General features: G+C 43.8%; 1 protein-coding gene across 2 annotated transcripts in view; it reads right to left on the reverse strand.

Moving 5' to 3' along the window:
• LOC126191235 (BLOC-1-related complex subunit 8 homolog) overlaps window positions 1-22834 on the reverse strand; it is a 146139-nt gene that overhangs the window by 22906 nt on the left and 100399 nt on the right. For both annotated transcript variants that reach the window (XR_007538332.1, XM_049932039.1), the window contains exon 4: window positions 11146-11339. Coding sequence is in view for 1 of the 2 variants with exons in the window: in XM_049932039.1 (XP_049787996.1) it covers window positions 11156-11339 (184 nt within the window). In the remaining variant the exon portion in view is untranslated. The remainder of the gene's footprint in view (window positions 1-11145; window positions 11340-22834) is intronic.

Raw genomic sequence — 22834 nt, forward strand, 5'->3', positions numbered from 1 at the left:
TGGCTCATACCACTGTAACAGACCTAGATGTAAGACCTGTCCCATACATCCTCCCACCACCACCTACTCCAGTCCAGTCACTAACATCACCTATCTTATCAAAGACAGAGCTACCTGTGAAACCAGTCATATGGTCTACAAGTGCGCGCACGCTGTGTGTGTGTGTGTGTGTGTGTGTGTGTGTGTGTGTGTGTGTCTATTGGTCTATTGTTGACGATGGCCTTAACAGCTGAAAGCTATAATTGTGAGAGTCATCCTGGATTTTCCATTGTTTAGTTTTTCCCCAAGCACAATGAAGTTATCCTCTAGATATTTTGTCCCTACATTTCATACAAAATAATTTCTTTTTATCTTATTCAAAGTAATTCATTTCTTATGAACACACCATCACCATCTTCAGAGCTGTATAATAACTTTCATTCACTTTCTTGATCCGTGTCACTGTTTGATGCCCTCAGTTTTTATTTTATCTCTTCTGATTTTCTGAAGCAAAGAATGCAGGAGCTTCATTTCATTTGTCTGAAGATGCCCCAATTAATCTTACTGTTCTTAATCAATACATCAATATTGCCACAAAGTATTCCAAAATGAGAAAATATAGCCACCCACCTGTAGACAAATGAAGGTCACACAAAACACTCTTTGAGACTGTATTAGGTCACTAACATTTAAGTTCCTGTTCATCTTCTAATTTTAGTGCAGCAATTATCTAGTTCCACTACAAACATTGTCGAGGTGAGCATATAGGCGCATCTGTATGTAATTCTGTACACCACACTAAAAGAAGTGTGATAGCTGTAAAGTTAATCAGCTTATACATTCTTCAAGTCTGTTGATCTGGAACCCACTGTTCATTTGGAAGTCCTTGGTTGCCTACCCTAATTATTGCATAATGTATCCAACCTGGAATTTCACTTGACATAATACTGGAATGAAGTATGTTCTGTACAGCATGGGCTTGGAGGGTAAGGGAAATCATTTTTACCAGTGAATATGAATCTGATAATAGTGTGACAGATCCTGAAAGCCACTTCTATTATATGTATTCCATTTATGGTATGCACCAAATAAACAAAGCTTTCTAAATGAAGAATGAAGCTTTGTAAGGGAGGACAACAATAATGACATTACATCAGATGAAGTCAATGAAATAAATATGTGAAATAAATAAGTGAAATCTTATGAACTAACATTTTGTTGAGCTATAGAATGAATTTATTTTTAAGTATTGGAATCATCTACACTTAAACTATAGGTGGCTACAGAATTGTTTTGGCGCACAAAATTGAGGTCTTTAGTGTCCATAAGGAAGGTGGATGAGATGAATGTGGTTAAAGGACTTACAATGTTAGCATTTACAGAGCTAAAACAAGAAAGTATTAAATATTACAGTAGATGCATATGACTGGTTGATTGCTACACTAAAAATTGATGAATCTACCACTCTACAACATACTGAAACCACCAGTATAAGAGTTTGTAGTTTGGACAATTCACAAAATTTTGAAATGCATATCATACTCATCTCATCACCAGCTAAAATAGACCATAGGACACCACTTAAATTTATTGCTGCCCTTTCGTCAGAATACTAAATGCTCTCAGTTAGAAAGTGATGTATTGAAATACACATATAAAAAAAAAAGTTTTGCGTTATCCCGGTTCCCAGAACTCCTGACTGTGGATATTGCATCACAGACACAGTCCCTCTGACTGTTCATAGATGTTACTAATCCCACCCAAAGATGTAAACAACCATGCATGAGCAGCACCTATTAGATGGAGGGGGTCCGACAGTTGATCAGTTCCAATCATTCCAGCAGGAAGGACGGCTCGTGTTGTCTGTAGTGCGACCATGCCTAGACGGTCAATACCACAGTTTGACCACATCCGCATTGTTACTTTGTGCCAGGAAGGGTTCTCAACAAGGGAAGTATCCAGGCATCTTGGAGGGAACCAAAGCGATGTTGTTGGAAATGTAGGAGATACAGAGAGACAGAAACTGTCGATGACATACTTCGCTCGGGCCGCCCAAGGGTCACTACTGCAGTGGATGACCACTACCTACGGATTATGGCAAAGAGGAACCCTAATAGCAACGCCACCATGTTGAATAATGAAACATCATGTTATGACTCAAACTTTGTGCAACAGGCTGCATGATGTGCTACTTCACTCCCGACATCCATGGCGAGGTCGATCTTTGCAACCACGACACCATGCAGTGCGGTACAGATGGTCCCAAAAACATGCCAAATGGATCGCTCAGGATTGACATCATGTTCTCTTCACCGATGTGTGCCGCATATGCCTTCACAGACAATCGTCGGAGACGTGTTTGGAGGCAACCCAGTCAGGCTGAACGTCTTAGACATGCTTTCCAGCAATTGCAACAAGGTGGAGGTTCTCTGCTGTTTTGGGGTGGCATTATGTGAGGCCGATGTATGCCACTGGTAGTCATGGAAGGCATCATAACGGCTGTACGATATGTGAATGCCATCCTCCAACCGATAGTGCAACCATATTGGCAGTGTATTCGCAAGTCATTCGTCTTCATGGGTGACAATTCGCGCCCCCATCATGCACATCTTGTGAATGACTTCCTTCAGGATAACAACCTTGCCCAACTAGAGTGGCCGGAATGTTCTCCAGACATGAACCCTATCGAACGTGCCTGGGATAGATTGAAAAGGGCTGTTTATGGACGATGTTGCTCACCAACCACTCCGAGGGATCTACGCTGAATTGCTGCTGAGGAGTGGAACAATCTGGACCAACAGTGCCTTGATGAACTTCTGGATAGTGTGCCATGACAAATACAGGCATGCATCAATGCAAGAGGACATGCAACTGAGTATTAGAGGTACCGGTGTGTACAGTGACATGAGCCACCACCTCTGAAGGTCTCACTGTACAGTGGTACAACCTGCAATGTGTGGTTTTCATGAGCAATAAAAAGGGCAGAAATGATGTTTATGTTGCTCTCTATTCCAATTTTCTGTGCAGGCTTCAGAACCCTCGGAACCAAGGTGATGGAAAACTGTTTTTTATGTGTGTACATGATCAGCAGAGTTCCACAAACTGATGCACCCTCTCACTATAATAGAAAGCTATGGGACAGAGGAAAACAGCTTTGAGGGTGATGGGTCAATGTCATTTTACCCTGTATTCGTGATCAGGCAGAGGAGCAACACAGCCGGACAGTAGGTTTCACAGAACACTACTGGTCATTGCCTCACAATGGCTTCTGACTTTCTGGTTCAACAGCAAGGGAAGCATGCACAGAGATGTGGTGTTCCAAGTGTAGGTATTGCTTGAGATGGAGCACCACAGGTTCATGTGAAGGACTGCAGCCAGTTGACCAAAATGAAAGAGAGGCTTGAATTGATCAGACGAAAATCTCTGTGGTATATAGTCAGGATTGGAGGATGATGGGGCAAATTTATAATCAACTGTAAAGATACAATTGGCTTCATTGTTTAATCTACAAGTTTCACTACAGGAATGGTTGTCCTAACTGAGGTGTGTCCACAAGAGTGGCCAATAACTTACACAGAGACTGTGGCTGGCTGTCACTGTTCTGTCTGCTTTCTGAAATTCCATTACAAATCCCAAGGCTAGCAGAAATACAGCAGCTAAACTGACTCTGACCTCATCAGAGGTTACAGGATCATTTAGTAATCGTGAAAGCGTTATGGAGATGATAGATAAACTCCAGTGGAAGACTCTGCAGGAGAGACGCTCAGTAGCTCGGTACGGGCTTTTGTCAAAGTTTCGAGAACATACCTTCACCGAAGAGTCAAGCAGTATATTGCTCCCTCCTACGTATATCTCGCGAAGAGACCATGAGGATAAAATCAGAGAGATTAGAGCCCACACAGAGGCATACCGACAATCCTTCTTTCCACGAACAATACGAGACTGGAATAGAAGGGAGAACCGATAGAGGTACTGAAGGTACCCTCCGCCACACACCGTCAGGTGGCTTGCGGAGTATGGATGTAGATGTAGATGTAGATGTAGAATAATGAGGCATCAATTTCAGATCTCTGTTGCAATGACTGGCTAGACTGAGATGGATGACTGTCTGTCTAATTCATACTCCTGGATGTACTATCATCTAGCTTTGAGTTCTTTCCCATCTTTGACCCTTCTGCTACTACAGTGTGGTAATGTACACGGATGCTCTCTTCTTCATAGCTTTTCATACAGAAATGCAACCTTCTCCAGTTTGAGCATGAGTTTTGTTAAGTTTGTAGGTCACTGATGTCATACTAAAACTCAAGCTTTCACTGGCAATCCATGATGACAGGGACTCCCTACCACGAGCCCTTCCCGTCTCCCCCATCTGTCTCCCTCCTGCCCCTCAAAGCAAAGCATGCAATTGGACTTTGAAGGGAAGTGAAGTACTATAATAGTGAAGGTTCCAAATTGTATATAGAGAATCACACAAATAGAGAAAATTTGCTATAGGCCTCCTGCGACATGAAATAGCCATAGTTGTTAAACAATATATGGCACCTGAGTTTTCTGTTGTATTTTTACACCTTAATATTATCAGAAAGTTTTCTTAACAAATTCTGTGTTTAAACTGCCCAAATGCAAATGTTCTTAAGAACATCTTTCTTTAACAAAAGTTTTATTGTTAGGGCTTGAATGAAATATGCAACTTGTCTGCTAAGGATTGTTTAGATATACTACCTTAACTTCTTAAGTCTGTGCCTTCTTCTGCCCTTGCTGTTCAGTAATTTCCTTATTGAGAGGCCACTATGTGATGTACAAATAAATCTACCAAAAACCTATTCTGAAAATAAGTTTTTTGGTTTGGTACTTTTTTCCCCAGTATTTGCTTTTATTTCACAATTTGTGAAGCCCATGAAAATTTCTAAACACTCCTGTATTATCTCTATGCAACCCAGAAATTCTTCACTTTGTGTTGTCAATGATCCTTCACACACTGTATCAGGACAATATATTACATGAACCATCATCTCCCAAAGTTAGTTTATATTTGTATATATAAAGGCATATTTACTTCTTAGTTTTAAAGCAACATATCTTGCTAAACAACAGCACCTTTTATTACCAATTTCATCTTAGATACTGTGCTTGCTTATTTCATCAAATTCAAGTGCTTCTTCAGAAGCTCAGACCCTGTGTATGCTCTTGTCAGCCTGTAATTTGTCCCATAACATTCTTGAATGTTTTGAAATATTTTTCAGTGGCTGCAACTAAATTAAAACATCGACTTGAAAGAACAGTTTACACCTAGAATCATATACACTCCTGGAAATGGAAAAAAAAAACACATTGACACTGGTGTGTCAGACCCACCATACTTGCTCCGGACACTGCGAGAGGGCTGTACAAGCAATGATCACACGCACGGCACAGCGGACACACCAGGAACCGCGGTGTTGGCCGTCGAATGGCGCTAGCTGCGCAGCATTTGTGCACCGCCGCCGTCAGTGTCAGCCAGTTTGCCGTAGCATACGGAGCTCCATCGCAGTCTTTAACACTGGTAGCATGCCGCGACAGCGTGGACGTGAACCGTATGTGCAGTTGCCGGACTTTGAGCGAGGGCGTATAGTGGGCATGCGGGAGGCCGGGTGGACGTACCGCCGAATTGCTCAACACGTGGGGCGTGAGGTCTCCACAGTACATCAATGTTGTCGCCAGTGGTCGGCGGAAGGTGCACGTGCCCGTCGACCTGGGACCGGACCGCAGCGACGCACGGATGCACGCCAAGACCGTAGGATCCTACGCAGTGCCGTAGGGGACCGCACCGCCACTTCCCAGCAAATTAGGGACACTGTTGCTCCTGGGGTATCGGCGAGGACCATTCGCAACCGTCTCCATGAAGCTGGGCTACGGTCCCGCACACCGTTAGGCCGTCTTCCGCTCACGCCCCAACATCGTGCAGCCCGCCTCCAGTGGTGTCGCGACAGGCGTGAATGGAGGGACGAATGGAGACGTGTCGTCTTCAGCGATGAGAGTCGCTTCTGCCTTGGTGCCAATGATGGTCGTATGCGTGTTTGGCGCCGTGCAGGTGAGCGCCACAATCAGGACTGCATACGACCGAGGCACACAGGGCCAACACCCGGCATCATGGTGTGGGGAGCGATCTCCTACACTGGCCGTACACCATTGGTGATCGTCGAGGGGACACTGAATAGTGCACGGTACATCCAAACCGTCATCGAACCCATCGTTCTACCATTCCTAGACCGGCAAGGGAACTTGCTGTTCCAACAGGACAATGCACGTCCGCATGTATCCCGTGCCACCCAACGTGCTCTAGAAGGTGTAAGTCAACTACCCTGGCCAGCAAGATCTCCAGATCTGTCCCCCATTGAGCATGTTTGGGACTGGATGAAGCGTCGTCTCACGCGGTCTGCACGTCCAGCACGAACGCTGGTCCAACTGAGGCGCCAGGTGGAAATGGCATGGCAAGCCATTCCACAGGACTACATCCAGCATCTCTACGATCGTCTCCATGGGAGAATAGCAGCCTGCATTGCTGCGAAAGGTGGATATACACAGTACTAGTGCCGACATTGTGCATGCTCTGTTGCCTGTGTCTATGTGCCTGTGGTTCTGTCAGTGTGATCATGTGATGTATCTGACCCCAGGAATGTGTCAATAAAATTTCCCCTTCCTGGGACAATGAATTCACGGTGTTCTTATTTCAATTTCCAGGAGTGTACATTCATTTTCATCATAAATTAAGTAATTTCATTAATATCTTGTCTTGATAATTGGAGTTCCACCCGAACACATTCTTCTTGCTTTCTGACATGCATGGTCTACTTGAACTAAAAACATGAACTTAATTATGAAGCCAACTGAATGAAACAAAAACCACTTCTTTCTGTGTTAGCATTTCTGCTGAGGTTTCACAACATGCTGCAATGAATGCTGTCATATTACATGCTGGTTACATATTACATATCAGAGAGAATGTCAATATATACTCCCACACTGCTAAATGGCAGTTTTAAATTTAATGGTTGGTAAAACTGAAGTCAACACTCTCTCTTAGAAGTCAACTGATACTGATGAAATGGTGGTAACGTTAATGTGAGCAAAAGACTCACCATAGTCCGTACAATGTCTCATTTGGTGGTCTGTGCAGTACCACTCTTTATTACAGCACTAACTGGGCACCTAGCATCTTTCTTGGAAGTACTCCTGATGATCTACCATACAATCAACAGCTTAATGGAACAGTTTATAGATTCAGGAATGCCTGCATCAGCGTCTTTTTGTTCTCTTTTACTGCACAATTGCATTTTGCTCTCATAACCTGAAATGATGCATGTTTCTTAAGTGACAGTTTTCACTTTAACCTCTATGAGGAATCACACCTATCTCTGATTTTGGAGCAGCATTCTTCACTCCACCAGGAATGGACTGTCTTCTCAGTTGTCCTGAAGACTTGGGAACAGATCATGCTGGTGACACAGTCCACGTGTTCCTGGCCATTCTTATTTTCAAATAGAGCATCTAGTTTGCCTTGTTGCGAACCCATCTTGACAGCTGTCTTTCAGGGTATGTTCTTCTGGAAGATGTACAAAAACTCAACATTGCGTACAGAGCCATATAACGCATTATGCATTAAAACTGCCACAGAAGAGAAAACAATGAGTAAACTGTGCAAGGTAACAGAAAAGACATTAACTGTGGAAGCTCTGTGTCAGCACAGAGCTACAGTCAAGAGAGTACATGATGATCCAACAATGTTAGAATGACTAGTGCTTTAGCTTCTTGGAAGGAGTAGTTGTCCATGTGCTGAGAATGTGTAGGCTGTAGGCAATCATCATGTGCTATAGGTTGCCATCCAAGGTGCCCTTCCCCAAATGACCCACAATACTGCCAAAATTTTGACAAAAAGAGAAAGATGAGTCAAACTACAAAGTGAGGACTAGACTTTAATTTGCTGAAAGGGCAAATGAAGAAAGCAAAGGGAGCAATCTGATTCAGAAAGAATAGCTAGGTCTACATAACAATTTAAAATTAGGTTCAACATAGTCTCTGATGAGAGTGGGCAGTGGGACACTACTCTGGAGGCTTTGAATAGGATCTTTGGTAGTATATCCCTCACCATGAGGAGAGGTAGTTGAAGCCCTGTTGAGGGATATATCTGAGCTTTTCAATGCCAGGGTGATGCTGGGAAATCAGAAGAGTGCTAGTCGGTGGATGGTTAACAGTTTTGTTGATTCCAGAGGAGGAAATGGTGCAAGAGATTTGTTTATGGATGGGCTGGATAAGATATTGTCTCTCAATAAAGGCTCTGGCAAACTTATCAGTATATTTTGACAATTTCTGCTTTCCACTGCAGATGTGGGATCCACAGGAGGTGAGCCTGCAAGGAAGAGACTTTTTAACATGGAATGGGTGACAGCTGTCAAAGTGGAGATGCTGCTGGTGGCTGGTGCCCTTGATACAAACAGATGTCTTTATGGAGCCATCTGAAAAGTGGAGATCAACATCTAGGAAGGCGGTTCACTGAATTGAGAAGGACCAGATGAAGAGGATTTGGAAGTAGGTGTTATCATTATGGAAGAAAGAGCAAAGATTGTTCTTGCCATGAGTCCAGATCATGAAAATGTCATCAATGAAGGGTGTAGGGGTGTGAGTGTTAACTGAACAGGAAGGCTTCCTCCACATGCCATGCAAGTAGCCATGGCAATACAACAGATCTGTTTACAGATTTGGTCTTCGAAAATGAAGTAATTGTGGATCAGGATGTGATTGGCTAGAAATATTAGGACAGAGATGGTGGGTTTGGTGTCAAGAGGACATAGGGAAAGGTAGTGTTCCATGGTGACAAAGCCATGGGCATGGGAGATGTTGGTGTGGACAGGAGTGTAATGACCAACAATGTGATAATGGTATATGAACTGTGGAAAGGCAGTGAATGAAATGAGAGATGTCTTGAATGTAGAATGGGATGTTATGAACAATAGTTTGATGAACAAAGGCAAAGGTTCATTCCATGGGAGCATTGTACACAGCCACAATGGGATGATAAGTGGGGAGACTTGGGGGTTGGGTTTGTGGAGTAGGTGAAAGACAGGAGTGCGGAGGGGGGGATTCTGGCACGGGGAGGGAGATGGATTTAGGTGTCAGATTTTGGGATGGACCTAACCTGGGGAGTTGTTGGAGATCACAGACTTGTGCAAGGGATCATGGTCATAAAGTTTGGATGCAAAGGTGTCAGGAAGTTGGCAGAAACCATCAGTCACATAGTCACTATGATTTATGACCACTAGTGCAGCCTTTATCTGTGATAAGGAAGATAAGGTCTGTATTGGTTTCGAGGTTATGGATAGCTGTGTTTCATAGGAGTGATGTTGGACTCGCTGGGGAGGAATTTAGGAAAGGAAGGTGAGGTCAGGTTAGAAGTATGGAATTTCTTAAAAGATTTCCAGGGGATGTGTGGGTGGAAAGGGAGGAGGATCATGGCTGGAACTATTTTAAGCAAGGTTCCATGTGTGGTTTCAGTTGGCTGTTGTCAGTTGGGTGCTTGGTAAAGAAATGTTTCCACTGTACAGAATAAGTAAAGGAAAGAAGGTCTTTTACGTATCCAGCATGACTGAACTCAGGTTTTCAGCTAAAGATGAGGCCTTTATAAAGTACTGAGTCTTCGGCAGGGGTCAGTGTTTTGACAGGAAGGTTAACAACAGTGTTATGAGATGGGTGTTCAGGAGCAGTGTGTTTCATGGAGGGTGGAAGAAGTTTTGGGGGATGTAGAAGGCATAGTAAGTCAGCAAGGCATGGTCCGGGAGGTATGACAGGTTGCTCTACCCTCTGAAATCCTTTCTTTTTTATTGTTCATCAACTGAGGCATCTTTTGTCAGACTACTTCACACTACCCCACAACGCCCACCTCTCACCACCTCCATTTGCCCAAGAACTGCTATCAATAACCAATAATCAGTGACGCCACAGTTGTGGGTTTATGTGTTTGGTGTCTTGTGTGTGAGCTCCAGTACTTTTGCTAGAAAAAGAACAAGAGCCTGAAAGCTAGTGTGATTACCATTTTCTGTTACATGTGTCTATGCACTGCCCATCAGTTCACTATAGTTCGGTGTTTGCCTTTCCCTTGTTTGACAAGCTGTGTGCTAATTTTGTGAAGAATAGTTGAGAATGGTATTTGCCTTTGGCCCTCTCCTCACATACTCATCCTATAATTCTCAAGAGCAGGGACATTATTACATTTAGGATGAATCTTCTGGAGACACATACATGGCTCTCACCAATGCCTGCAAATGAATTCTTAATCCACTAATATTCCACTGGAGTATGGGAGTCATTTACTGCTGAGATTTTTCTCCTTCTGTCCCTCTATCTTCCTGCCAAGGCTGTAAGTGTACAGTCTTCACAGTATTTAAGGTCAGACTGGTTGGTTCCCTCTGGCAGACATAATTCACTGCTTTTGCAGATGAGCCCCCCTCATATTTGCCTGACAGCCCTAGCAGATTATGTTTAGAGGGTATGGGAGTCCCCTCCTTTCTGTTTCTAGGTACTGGTTTGCCATTATTCTTCCTGTGGTGACAGTGGTGGCAAAGAACACTTTGGTACACTAACGGTTAGAATTTCACAAATTTTTATTGGATTGTTTAGGGTGCTGTCAGAGCTCGCCGCAGCTAACCTGGTGGCCAATGGAGTAGAAACAATGACAATACACTGCAAAGGTAAGGACATGCCTCTGTGTTTGTGATACTATCTCGTGTCTATGGCTGCAACAGCTTTTGTTACAGCCACAAAGGCACGAACTTTCACCAGAGGGATTGCAAAGCTCACAGAGCATTAGGAAAATGCTCAATTGTTGATTGAAATTACAACAGTGCAAGTCTCATTGTCACTGAATAACCAATAGCCATCTCCTCCCCCCACCCCCACCCTTCCCTGACCACTCATATAGATAAATTTTCAACAGCTCTTGTACTACGGTAGTACAAGGGCTGTTAAAAATTTACATTTCATTAGCAAATTTTTAACAGGGTTCTTAGTTTAGAAAATCCTCTTCATATTGCAACAGTCTGAAACATTGGATCAGAAAAACTCTTCAAGGAGAACATTGCTCCTGTTCATTTACTTGTATCTCAGAACAGCAGATGTTCTATGGATTTTACTTACGCGGTTGTCATCAGTGGTGAACCGTGTGAGACCTCTGCAGCTCTGCACCAGCTGAATGCCTGGCATGAGCCATCATGGATTCCACACGGTTGGCTGTTTCACGCAAAGCATCAGAAATTTCTGGCAGATCAGGCAGGTCAAGAGTAATGTGTGCCGATAAGCGTTTGTATACAGATGAGGGCTCTTTTTTGTTTCTGTTAAAAAGAAGTAGGACAGTGAATATAAATTCCTGTTCAATTAGAGAGAGAGAGAGAGAGAGAGAGAGAGAGATCAGTGTGTAGTTGCCAATGTCTTGTTAGTCAAGATTAACAAAGTAACAACAACCAAATCAGACTTTTCAACAATTTCACATGAACAAACAAATGGGTTGCAATATCATAGAACATCAATACACTTCCACATATTTCACTTTACAAAGAATCATTTTCAGAGCGCGCGCGCGCGCGCCCACACACACACACACACACACACACACACACACACTACTATGTCCTAAGAAATACAGGCATCATTTATATCATGGTGTGGCTTACTGAGAACACATTTTAAAACTGTTCACATGTTGGCACTTTTAAAGACTCAATGTTATATGAGCAGTCAACTTCAGTACAAACAAAGATCCTAAATGTGTCTGCAGAGCAGAGATGCAACTGGGTGGCACTTGGTCTATAGACTTCACCAGCTTACCTGACTCCTTAATAGTGGGCTGCATCCAGAGAATGCCATGCTGAATCATGCAGTCCAATAATGACTCATCTCTTCTGCAGTCCAACTGTCACACAGAAGACTTCACTTTGATCTCTGCAATTATCACAAATTTTTCCTAGACAGGAAGCCTTATGTGGAGTCCACAGGAACTGGAGATATAGTTTGAGGAGAATTAATGGCTCTAGGTTTAAAATCTGATGCAAGGATGCAATGAAGCAAGAGTTGGTTGACATAGTGATATCCTGTTTCTGATTGTGGAATTAGTAGTCACCGTCATCATCTTCAGTCCAAAGACTTGTCTGACACAGTTCTCCATGCTACTCCATCCTGTGCAAGCCTCTACATCTCCGAGTAACTACTGCAGGAATAGATTACAATCAAATCTCCATTCCCTATAAAAGACACTAACTATCCTGCAAATGCAGGTTTTAGCCTGTTTGTGAAAATATTTAATGAAGAATCAGATTGTACCACAGTCCATGCGTACTACTCCTGTATAGACTGCAAACCAAGATGAAACTGATTAAAGTGCACATATAGAGATTCAAACATTCTACCTGCACAGGAATAGGAAGAAAAAATGGTTCAAATGGCTCTGAGCACTATGCGACTTAACTTCTGAGGTCATCAGTCGCCTAGAACTTAGAACTAATTAAACATAACTAACCTAAGGACATCACACACATCCATGCCCGAGGCAGGATTCGAACCTGCGACCGTAGCGGTCACGCGGTTCCAAACTGAAGTGCCTAGAACTGCCTCACCCTGTGTGTGATACAATTTTAAGCTCTACTGCCACCCACTTCACAGTTGTGAATGTGAATGGTAGATGTAAATGAGGATAAAATAATAGAAGCAGAAAAAGTTATTGCCTAATGACATAATATTAAACATTACACATAAATGTTGACACTGTAGTCTTTTCTTGTAAGATTCAACAACTATTTATTGCATTTGATTGAAGTAATCACATTATGGAATCAGTAAAACTGTGTCCTTTGATAAGTTCTATCCTTTATTGCCTTTATGGGATCAGGAAACTTAATGTACAACCTAATACTGAACATGTTCACAATGTTCTTGTGTGATGGTCTTATTTACTCTTAGTATGTGTAAGGTATTGCCTATTCTTGTGCAGTATGGGTAGAAAATGTAAAGCAACAACTATTTTACAAATTAATGACCTCTGAATGGGTTTGTGTGGTGACCGTTTCAGTGCACACACATCGCTCTCTGAACACTGTGAGGTTATTCGATAGTGTGGATTGCTTATAGCTGGTTAGCACAGCTTGTTTTGGTGTGAAGCATTCTATATGTATTTGCTTAACACATTCATTTACGAGGGTAGCAATTACATAGTTGATAGGCATCTCAAAACAGATAAAGCAGATGTTAGCTGAGTAGGATAAATAACTGTAAAGATTGAAGAGAGGAGGGGGCAGGGGAGGGAGGGACAAAGAATGAACTATGGTACAGAAGAAGAAAAGACCTATTTCCATAGATTTCAAGGCAGAAACAAGAACACATAATCCAAAAAGAAAGTGCTTTTCTGCTTTAATATAGAGGAGGAGCTGGCTAATGAAGCCAGCAGGAAGGTAAACAGTTTGAGGAAATTTTAGAACATAAATTCAATATCTGGCACAATAAGGAGATCTGAACAGTCATTCAGTTGGCATTCACATCTCTGGAGAAAGAAAGCAAGACACACAGACTGAAGTGTTATAAATATTGCTGGTAGCACAGTTGTTACCTTTCCCACCTGAGCAACTACGGGGAAAAATTGTATTTTAAAATTTAAATGTATTTATGATAATTACAATTCAATATCTCCATTGGACATGTGAAGTAATGTGCCTTTCATTTGAGGCAAACCTCTGCAGTGCCACACAACTCCACCATTTAGCCAACAACTAGTGACCGTGAAAAGATGGCAGTTATATTATCGAGACTTTCTGTAACTATTACTGTACAAATAATACGTTTATAGTCATTAACTCTGCAATATGATATGCTGTTGTTGTGGTCTTCAGTCCTGACTGGTCTGATGCAGCTCTCCATGCTACTCTATCCTGTGCAAGCTTCTTCATCTCCCAGTACCTACTGCAGCCTACATCCTTCTGAATCTACTTAGTGTATTCATCTCTTGGTCTCCCTCTACGATTTTTACACTCCATGCTGCCCTCCAACACTAAATTGGTGTTCCCTTGATGCCTCAGAAAATGTCCTACAACCAATCCCTTCTTCTAGTCAAGTTGTGCCACAGACTCCTCTTCTCCCCAATCATATTCAATACCTCTTCATTAGTTATGTGATCTACCCATCTTATCTTCAGCATTCTTCTATAGCACCACATTTTGAAAGCTTCTATTCTCTTCTTGTCCAAACTACACTCCTGGAAATGGAAAAAAGAACACATTGACACCGGTGTGTCAGACCCACCATACTTGCTCCGGACACTGCGAGAGGGCTGTACAAGCAATGATCACACGCACGGCACAGCGGACACACCAGGAACCACGGTGTTGGCCGTCGAATGGCGCTAGCTGCGCAGCATTTGTGCACCGCCGCCGTCAGTGTCAGCCAGTTTGCCGTGGCATACGGAGCTCCATCGCAGTCTTTAACACTGGTAGCATGTCGCGACAGCATAGACGTGAACCGTATGTGCAGTTGACGGACTTTGAGCGAGGGCGTATAGTGGGCATGCGGGAGGCCGGGTGGACGTACCGCCGAATTGCTCAACACGTGGGGCGTGAGGTCTCCACAGTACATCAATGTTGTCGCCAGTGGTCGGCGGAAGGTGCACGTGCCCGTCGACCTGGGACCGGACCGCAGCGACGCACGGATGCACGCCAAGACCGTAGGATCCTACGCAGTGCCGTAGCGGACCGCACCGCCACTTCCCAGCAAATTAGGGACACTGTTGCTCCTGGGGTATCGGCGAGGACCATTCGCAACCGTCTCCATGAAGCTGGGCTATGGTCCCACACACCGTTAGGCCGTCTTCCGCTCACGCCCCAACATCGTGCAGCCCACCTCCAGTGGTGTCGCGACAGGTGTGAATGGAGGAGACGAATGGAGACGTGTCGTCTTCAGCGATGAGAGTCGCTTCTGCCTTGGTGCCAATGATGGTCGTATGCGTGTTTGGCGCCGTGCAGGTGAGCGCCACAATCAGGACTGCATACGACCGAGGCACACAGGGCCAACACCCGGCATCATGGTGTGGGGAGCGATCTCCTACACTGGCCGTACACCACTCGTGATCGTCGAGGGGACACTGAATAGTGCATGGTACATCCAAACCGTCATCGAACCCATCTTTCTACCATTCCTAGACCGGCAAGGGAACCTGCTGTTCCAACAGGACAATGCACGTCCGCATGTATCCCGTGCCACTCAACGTGCTCTAGAAGGTGTAAGTCAACTACCCTGGCCAGCAAGATCTCCAGATCTGTCCCCCATTGAGCATGTTTGGGACTGGATGAAGCGTCGTCTCACGCGGTCTGCATGTCCAGTACGAACGCTGGTCCAACTGAGGCGCCAGGTGGAAATGGCATGGCAAGCCATTCCACAGGACTACATCCAGCATCTCTACGATCGTCTCCATGGGAGAATAGCAGCCTGCATTGCTGCGAAAGGTGGATATACACTCTACTAGTGCCGACACTGTGCATGCTCTGTTGCCTGTGTCTATGTGCCTGTGGTTCTGTCAGTGTGATCATGTGATTTATCTGACCCCAGGAATGTGTCAATAAAGTTTCCCCTTCCTGGGACAATGAATTCACGGTGTTCTTATTTCAATTTCCAGGAGTGTATTTATTGTCCATGTTTCACTTCCATACATGGCTACACTCCATACAAATACTTTCAGAAACGACTTCCTGACACTTAAATCTATACTCAATGTTAACAAATTTTTCTTCTTCAGAAATGCTTTCCTCACCATTGCCAGTCTACATTTTATATCCTCTCTACTTCAACAATCATCAGTTATTTTGCTCCCCAAATAGCAAAACTCCTGTACTACTTTAAGTGTCTCATTTCCTAATCTAATTCCCTCAGCATCACCCGACTTAATTCGACTACATTCCAATATCCTCATTTTGCTTTTGTTGATGTTCATCTTATATCCTCCCTTCAAGACACCATCCATTCCGTTCAACTGCTCTTCCAAGTCCTTTGCTGTCTCTGACAGAATTACAACGTCATCGGTGAACCTTAAAGTTTTTATTTCCACTCCATGGATTTTAATACCTACTCCGAATTTTTCTTTTGTCTCCTTTACTGCTTGCTCAATATACAGATTGAATAACATTGGCGAGAGGCTACAACCCTGTCTCACTCTGTTCCCAACCACTGCTTCCCTTTCATACCCCTTGACTATATATATGATATAAAGAAGAAAATTAGTATTTGTTTGCCTGTTGAAAGATGTAAGAAGATCCCTGTGCCAGCTGTTGAAGAGCCATTTCAAATAATGCACATGAAAGACAACCAAAAACAAGAAACCAAACTTTAAGCACAAAAATATTCCAAGTGACTTCATTAGTTGCTTGTGTGAACCCAAGCTGCAAAATTAGACCGAATAATATAACGTGGATGCAGAATCTTGCAAGTGTCAATCATAATAAATGTGGAGGAGAAGGAGATTTGTGTTTAACGTCCTGTCGACAACAAGGTCATTTGAGACGGAACACAAGCTCGGATTGGGGAAGGAAATCGGCTGTGCCCTTTCAAAGTATACATCCTGGCATTTGTCTGAAACGATTTAGGGAAATCACAGAAAACCTAAATCAGGATGGCCGGAGACGGGTTTGAACTGTCATCCTCCCGAATGTGAGTCCAGTGAGCCAACCACTGCGCCACCTCGCTCGGTAACCTGTGTTAGAAACTTTCTCTAACATATGCACTGCCACTGAACCAAATCTAAAATGTGTGAAAATTATCATTCGTATCCAGAATGAGATTTTCACTCTGCAGCGGAGTGTGCGCTGATATGAAACTTCCTGGCAGATTAAAACTGTGTGCCCGACCGAGACTCGAACTCGGGACCTTTGCCTTTCGCGGGCAAGTGCTCTACCAACTGAGCTACCGAAGCACGACTCACGCCCGGTCTCACAGCTTTACTTCTGCCAGTACCTCGTCTCCTACCTTCCAAACTTTACAGAAGCTCTCCTGCGAACCTTGCAGAACTAGCACTCCTGAAAGAAAGGATATTGCGGAGACATGGCTTAGCCACAGCCTGGGGGATGTTTCCAGAATGAGATTTTCACTCTGCAGCGGAGTGTGCGCTGATATGAAACTTCCTGGCAGATTAAAACTGTGTGCCCGACCGAGACTCGAACTCGGGACCTTTGCCTTTCGCGGGCAAGTGCTCTACCAACTGAGCTACCGAAGCACGACTCACGCCCGGTCTCACAGCTTTACTTCTGCCAGTACCTCGTCTCCTACCTTCCAAACTTTACAGAAGCAGCTTCTGTAAAGCTTCTGTAAAGTTTGGAAGGTAGGAGACGAGGTACTGGCAGAAGTAAAGCTGTGAGACCGGGCGTGAGTCGTGCTTCGGTAGCTCAGTTGGTAGAGCACTTGCCCGCGAAAGGCAAAGGTCCCGAGTTCGAGTCTCGGTCGGGCACACAGTTTTAATCTGCCAGGAAGTTTCATATCAGCGCACACTCCACTGCAGAGTGAAAATCTCATTCTGGAAACATCCCCCAGGCTGTGGCTAAGCCATGTCTCCGCAATATCCTTTCTTTCAGGAGTGCTAGTTCTGCAAGGTTCGCAGGAGAGCTTCTGTAAAGTTTGGAAGGTAGGAGACGAGGTACTGGCAGAAGTAAAGCTGTGAGACCGGGCGTGAGTCGTGCTTCGGTAGCTCAGTTGGTAGAGCACTTGCCCGCGAAAGGCAAAGGTCCCGAGTTCGAGTCTCGGTCGGGCACACAGTTTTAATCTGCCAGGAAGTTTCATATCATTCGTATGTTTTGGTACTGTCCAACATTTCGTTTTGGTGCCAATACATAAAATTATACAGCAGCTAATGATTTCAGTGACTCTCAGAAAATTCCCAGAAAACCAGCATTTAGTCAAACTGTAGCCTGCGATGACAGAAACCAATTAAAATTTTGCAATATTTAAGACATTTTCCATGATCATAGTATTATTAATCATCACTGTCATTGTCACCACCACCACCACCACCACCACCAGAATTTTCTGTAGTGCATGCCAGAATATGACAATATCAAATAGGAAACATTTTCCTGGTGTTCTGTAAATTATCGATTCGATCATGGACCAGCTTTTCGTTTTGTAGGTCATCAGCAGGTGATAACATCACAATGATAAATGGCATGTGACTCACATAGATATTATTGATACAGGTGATGCATAAAATGTGATACAGAGCATTTACCAAGGAAAGTATTACATTTCACATTACACAGAAATTATTACATTCTACAAAAATGGAAAAATGAAGTTCTCTTTGGGACTTCTTAGATTTAACATCAGATGACAACAAAGTTAAATTTACTATCGTAATCTGACATTTGCTAAATGAAACGAAATTTAATGGGTGGGGGTGAAAATTCTGTTAGGTTCATTTAAAACTAAGCTGTCATTCTGTGTCAAATGTTTAACAACTTCAAGTATTTATGGTAGTGCCATCATTCTGTTTTTCTTAATAGTAGATAAAATTTCACAACCCACATCATATGAATCATTTTCTGTAAAAAGTGCTTCCACTGAAGTTGAATCCATTTTTTTCCAAATTTCCTCCCTCTCTCATGTTTTGCTACCTTAACTGCTACAGCTCTGTCTAAATGACTGACATGTACTTTTGCAGTGTTCGCATGTGATTTTACTCTGAGCTAAAAGTATAATTTTGCCTTTACTACTGAATAATAATTTAGATATGCTGCTGCCATTATAAAATGCATGTGTGCAACAGTGGGACTAACTCTTTAGGACTGTTATCTGAAATTTTGCTAACATACAGAATGGTGCACCAGGTCTTTTAACTACTGACTGGCTCCAGTATACAAAAGTGGTGTGCTCTTACATATTTTATTTTCCAGAATATTATCAATCACATCAGAGCTAGAATCATTAGTGAAAGTGATAAACTTGATAGTCCGTAATTCCGTTTGAAATGGAAGGTTGTAATGTAACTGATATGCACCATACAATGGAAAACTGCTGCACATTTATGGTGGGAGCTTCCAGGGATTACAGTACATGTTTTTCTTTAAATGCTAAATAAGTGTTTCTTTGAGCTAACAGCAACATGGAAAGGATAGGTTTCTATTCAGCACATGGCAGAGACACACTGAAAAGAATACTCACAATATTTAAGCTTTTGGACAAAGTTCTTCCTCAGAAGTTGAATCCTCACACATTCACACACACAAAAAAAAACTCACATACACAAAGATACTGTCTCCAGCTGCTAAGCCCTGACTGCAACTGCTTCTAAGCTAATACCTATAGACACTGCCCCATAATTTGGAGTAAAAGGTCACAAAGTAAAATTATCATTTGCACAATATTGAGACTCTTATGGGCTGTAATTGTGACTAGGATATCTACAACTTCGTTACAAGACAGCAACATCACTGACTGGGCAGAAGGTGACTTTTGATTTGTATAGATCTGCTTCTCATTTTATCTACTGAGGAGCCTCCACTATAGTTGTCTTTGAATTGTCTTATGAAGAATAATGGTTTTATGTTAAGGAAGCGGTCTCTTCTGGTTCAGATCAAGTAATGTGGTTGATACACATCTCCTTGTTTGTTCAACTGATTTTCCTCCCATGATGTACCTAAGGCAGCAAATACCTTGGTACTGTACCTCTGAATTTTATCAATCTGGTAAGTCAAGTGATACTGATGGGGGTATATGATCACCAGTTTCATGCAGTTTGAGTCTCTTCACTGGGCGCTGTGCAGCTCAGCACCATCTATTACAACTGGAGTCAGCCCATGGACACCACACTGCCACAGCAAAGGATGTCTCACAGGATAACCCTTGCAAGGAGTACCTATATTTCAAATATTATGAGCACATACTGCTATGAATTATGTGTAGCTGACAGCTCTGATCACTGTTTGGTTTGGGGACTAAAGATGTGATTTCCCTAAATCGCTCCAAACAAATTCTGGAATGGTCCTTTTGAAAGGGCATGGCTGATTTCCTTCCCAACCTTGACACAATCCGAGCTTATGCTCCATCTCTAATGACCTCAGTGTCGACAGGACATTACACCCAGGGTTCCTTCCTTCTTCCTTTTTACTACAGATGTAAAGGTCCTTGACAACTCTCCCCTCTTCCCAAAATTGGCCAACCGCTGTGTTCGGTTTTGGACATGTGAGCATATCTCACAAACAAAGGGAATAAGGAGATATTGAGTAATTGGTGGCATGTGTGCCACAACACGTGACCTTCCCCGAGCAGCCTACACTACTGACAACAAAATTTTGGAAAGTGAAAGGTCAAACCTACTAACATGAGCAGACGTGATTAGTCAAAAGTGGTTATAAGCTGAGTGCTAAGGGATTAGAAAAGTGACAAAAATCTTAATTCTTGCATAGACTCAGTACACATCAAAATACCCATTCTGGTATAAGAGATTGGAGATGAAAGTTATGAGAAAGAGAGGATAAGGAGGGGGCGGGGGAGAGAATTGCGGCACAAGGGAAGATAAAATTCCTCAATGACTCAGGACCCATCCACACGCTCATGGAAGAAAAATGAGCCTTCTGGCATGTTTATTCAAAAATTGCAGGTGCACAGTTGCTTACTGAAACAAAGCCACTTATTGTATTTCTAATGCCAAAGCAGAAGAAAGGCAGTTCCTTTTACAAAAGGTACACTCCTGGAAATGGAAAAAAGAACACACTGACACCGGTGTGTCAGACCCACCATACTTGCTCCGGACACTGCGAGAGGGCTGTACAAGCAATGATCACACGCACGGCACAGCGGACACACCAGGAACCGCGGTGTTGGCCGTCGAATGGCGCTAGCTGCGCAGCATTTGTGCACCGCCGCCGTCAGTGTCAGCCAGTTTGCCGTGGCATACGGAGCTCCATCGCAGTCTTTAACACTGGTAGCATGCCACGACAGCGTGGACGTGAACCGTATGTGCAGTTGACGGACTTTGAGCGAGGGCGTATAGTGGGCATGCGGGAGGCCGGGTGGATGTACCGCCGAATTGCTCAACACGTGGGGCGTGAGGTCTCCACAGTACATCAATGTTGTCGCCAGTGGTCGGCGGAAGGTGCACGTGCCCGTCGACCTGGGACCGGACCGCAGCGATGCATGGATGCATGCCAAGACCGTAGGATCCTACGCAGTGCCGTAGGGGACCGCACCGCCACTTCCCAGCAAATTAGGTACACTGTTGCTCCTGGGGTATCAGCGAGGACCATTCGCAACCGTCTCCATGAAGCTGGGCTACGGTCCCGCACACCGTTAGGCCGTCTTCCGCTCACGCCCCAACATCGTGCAGCCCGCCTCCAGTGGTGTCGCGACAGGCGTGAATGGAGGGACGAATGGAGACGTGTCGTCTTCAGCGATGAGAGTCGCTTCTGCCTTGGTGCCAATGATGGTCGTATGCGTGTTTGGCGCCGTGCAGGTGAGCGCCACAATCAGGACTGCATACGACCGAGGCACACAGGGCCAACACCCGGCATCATGGTGTGGGGAGCGATCTCCTACACTGGCCGTACACCACTGGTGATCGTCGAGGGGACACTGAATAGTGCACGGTACATCCAAACCGTCATCGGACCCATCAGTCTACCATTCCTAGACTGGCAAGGGAACTTGCTGTTCCAACAGGACAATGCACATCCGCATGTATCCCGTGCCACCCAACGTGCTCTAGAAGGTGTAAGTCAACTACCCTGGCCAGCAAGATCTCCGGATCTGTCCCCCATTGAGCATGTTTGGGACTGGATGAAGCGTCGTCTCACGCGGTCTGCATGTCCAGCACGAACGCTGGTCCAACTGAGGCGCCAGGTGGAAATGGCATGGCAAGCCGTTCCACAGGACTACATCCAGCATCTCTACGATCGTCTCCATGGGAGAATAGCAGCCTGCATTGCTTCGAAAGGTGGATATACACTGTACTAGTGCCGACATTGTGCATGCTCTGTTGCCTGTGTCTATGTGCCTGTGGTTCTGTCAGTGTGATCATGTGATGTATCTGACCCCAGGAATGTGTCAATAAAGTTTCCCCTTCCTGGGACAATGAATTCACGGTGTTCTTATTTCAATTTCCAGGAGTGTATTTACTGAATTTCTAAAAGCAAATATCTTTTTCTTTTGCAAACATTTGTATCCATGCACAATTTACTTTCTTTCATTCAGATTTTTAAGATGCAATCACATACATAGTTTTCATATGATACATACTAAATTCAGTATAACTTGGTTGCATATAAATGAAAACCTGCCAATTTTTAATTTTCAATCATGTGTCTTAATTTCAGACAACCTATGGTCAATTCAACAGATGCTCCAAATCACCTCTTCTGGCTGCTGTACTCGGAAAACACCATAGTTCCTGCAATATTAGGATGCCACAAGCATTACTAGGTCATAATCAAAGACATGTACCTAGAAAACCTACTACAATCACCGTTTTATTTATACAGGGTGCATTCCCTAAAGCTTGCACTGCAAATATTATGGAAATGGAAAGTGCTATTGACATGTGGTTTTCACATAATGGACTGGTAGTCAGAGGTTCATACTCTTAGCCAGTCAACAGAGTGTAATAATTCTTAGAAAGTGTATTTTTTGTGAAAACATACACTTTTTTTTAATGGAACAATGTCTGTTGACATTAACAAACTAAAAGCAGGTAAATCAGAATGTCAGTGGTGTTTGTTGCAGGAGTCTAGTGTAAGTCGTTTACTGGATATTGTATTTTGAGAAGTTCCCACACCGACACTTGTACACGACCTGTGGTAGTGCACACTGAAGAACA

This window comes from Schistocerca cancellata, chromosome 6 (genome assembly GCF_023864275.1).
Source record: "Schistocerca cancellata isolate TAMUIC-IGC-003103 chromosome 6, iqSchCanc2.1, whole genome shotgun sequence".
NCBI lineage: Eukaryota > Metazoa > Arthropoda > Insecta > Orthoptera > Acrididae > Schistocerca > Schistocerca cancellata.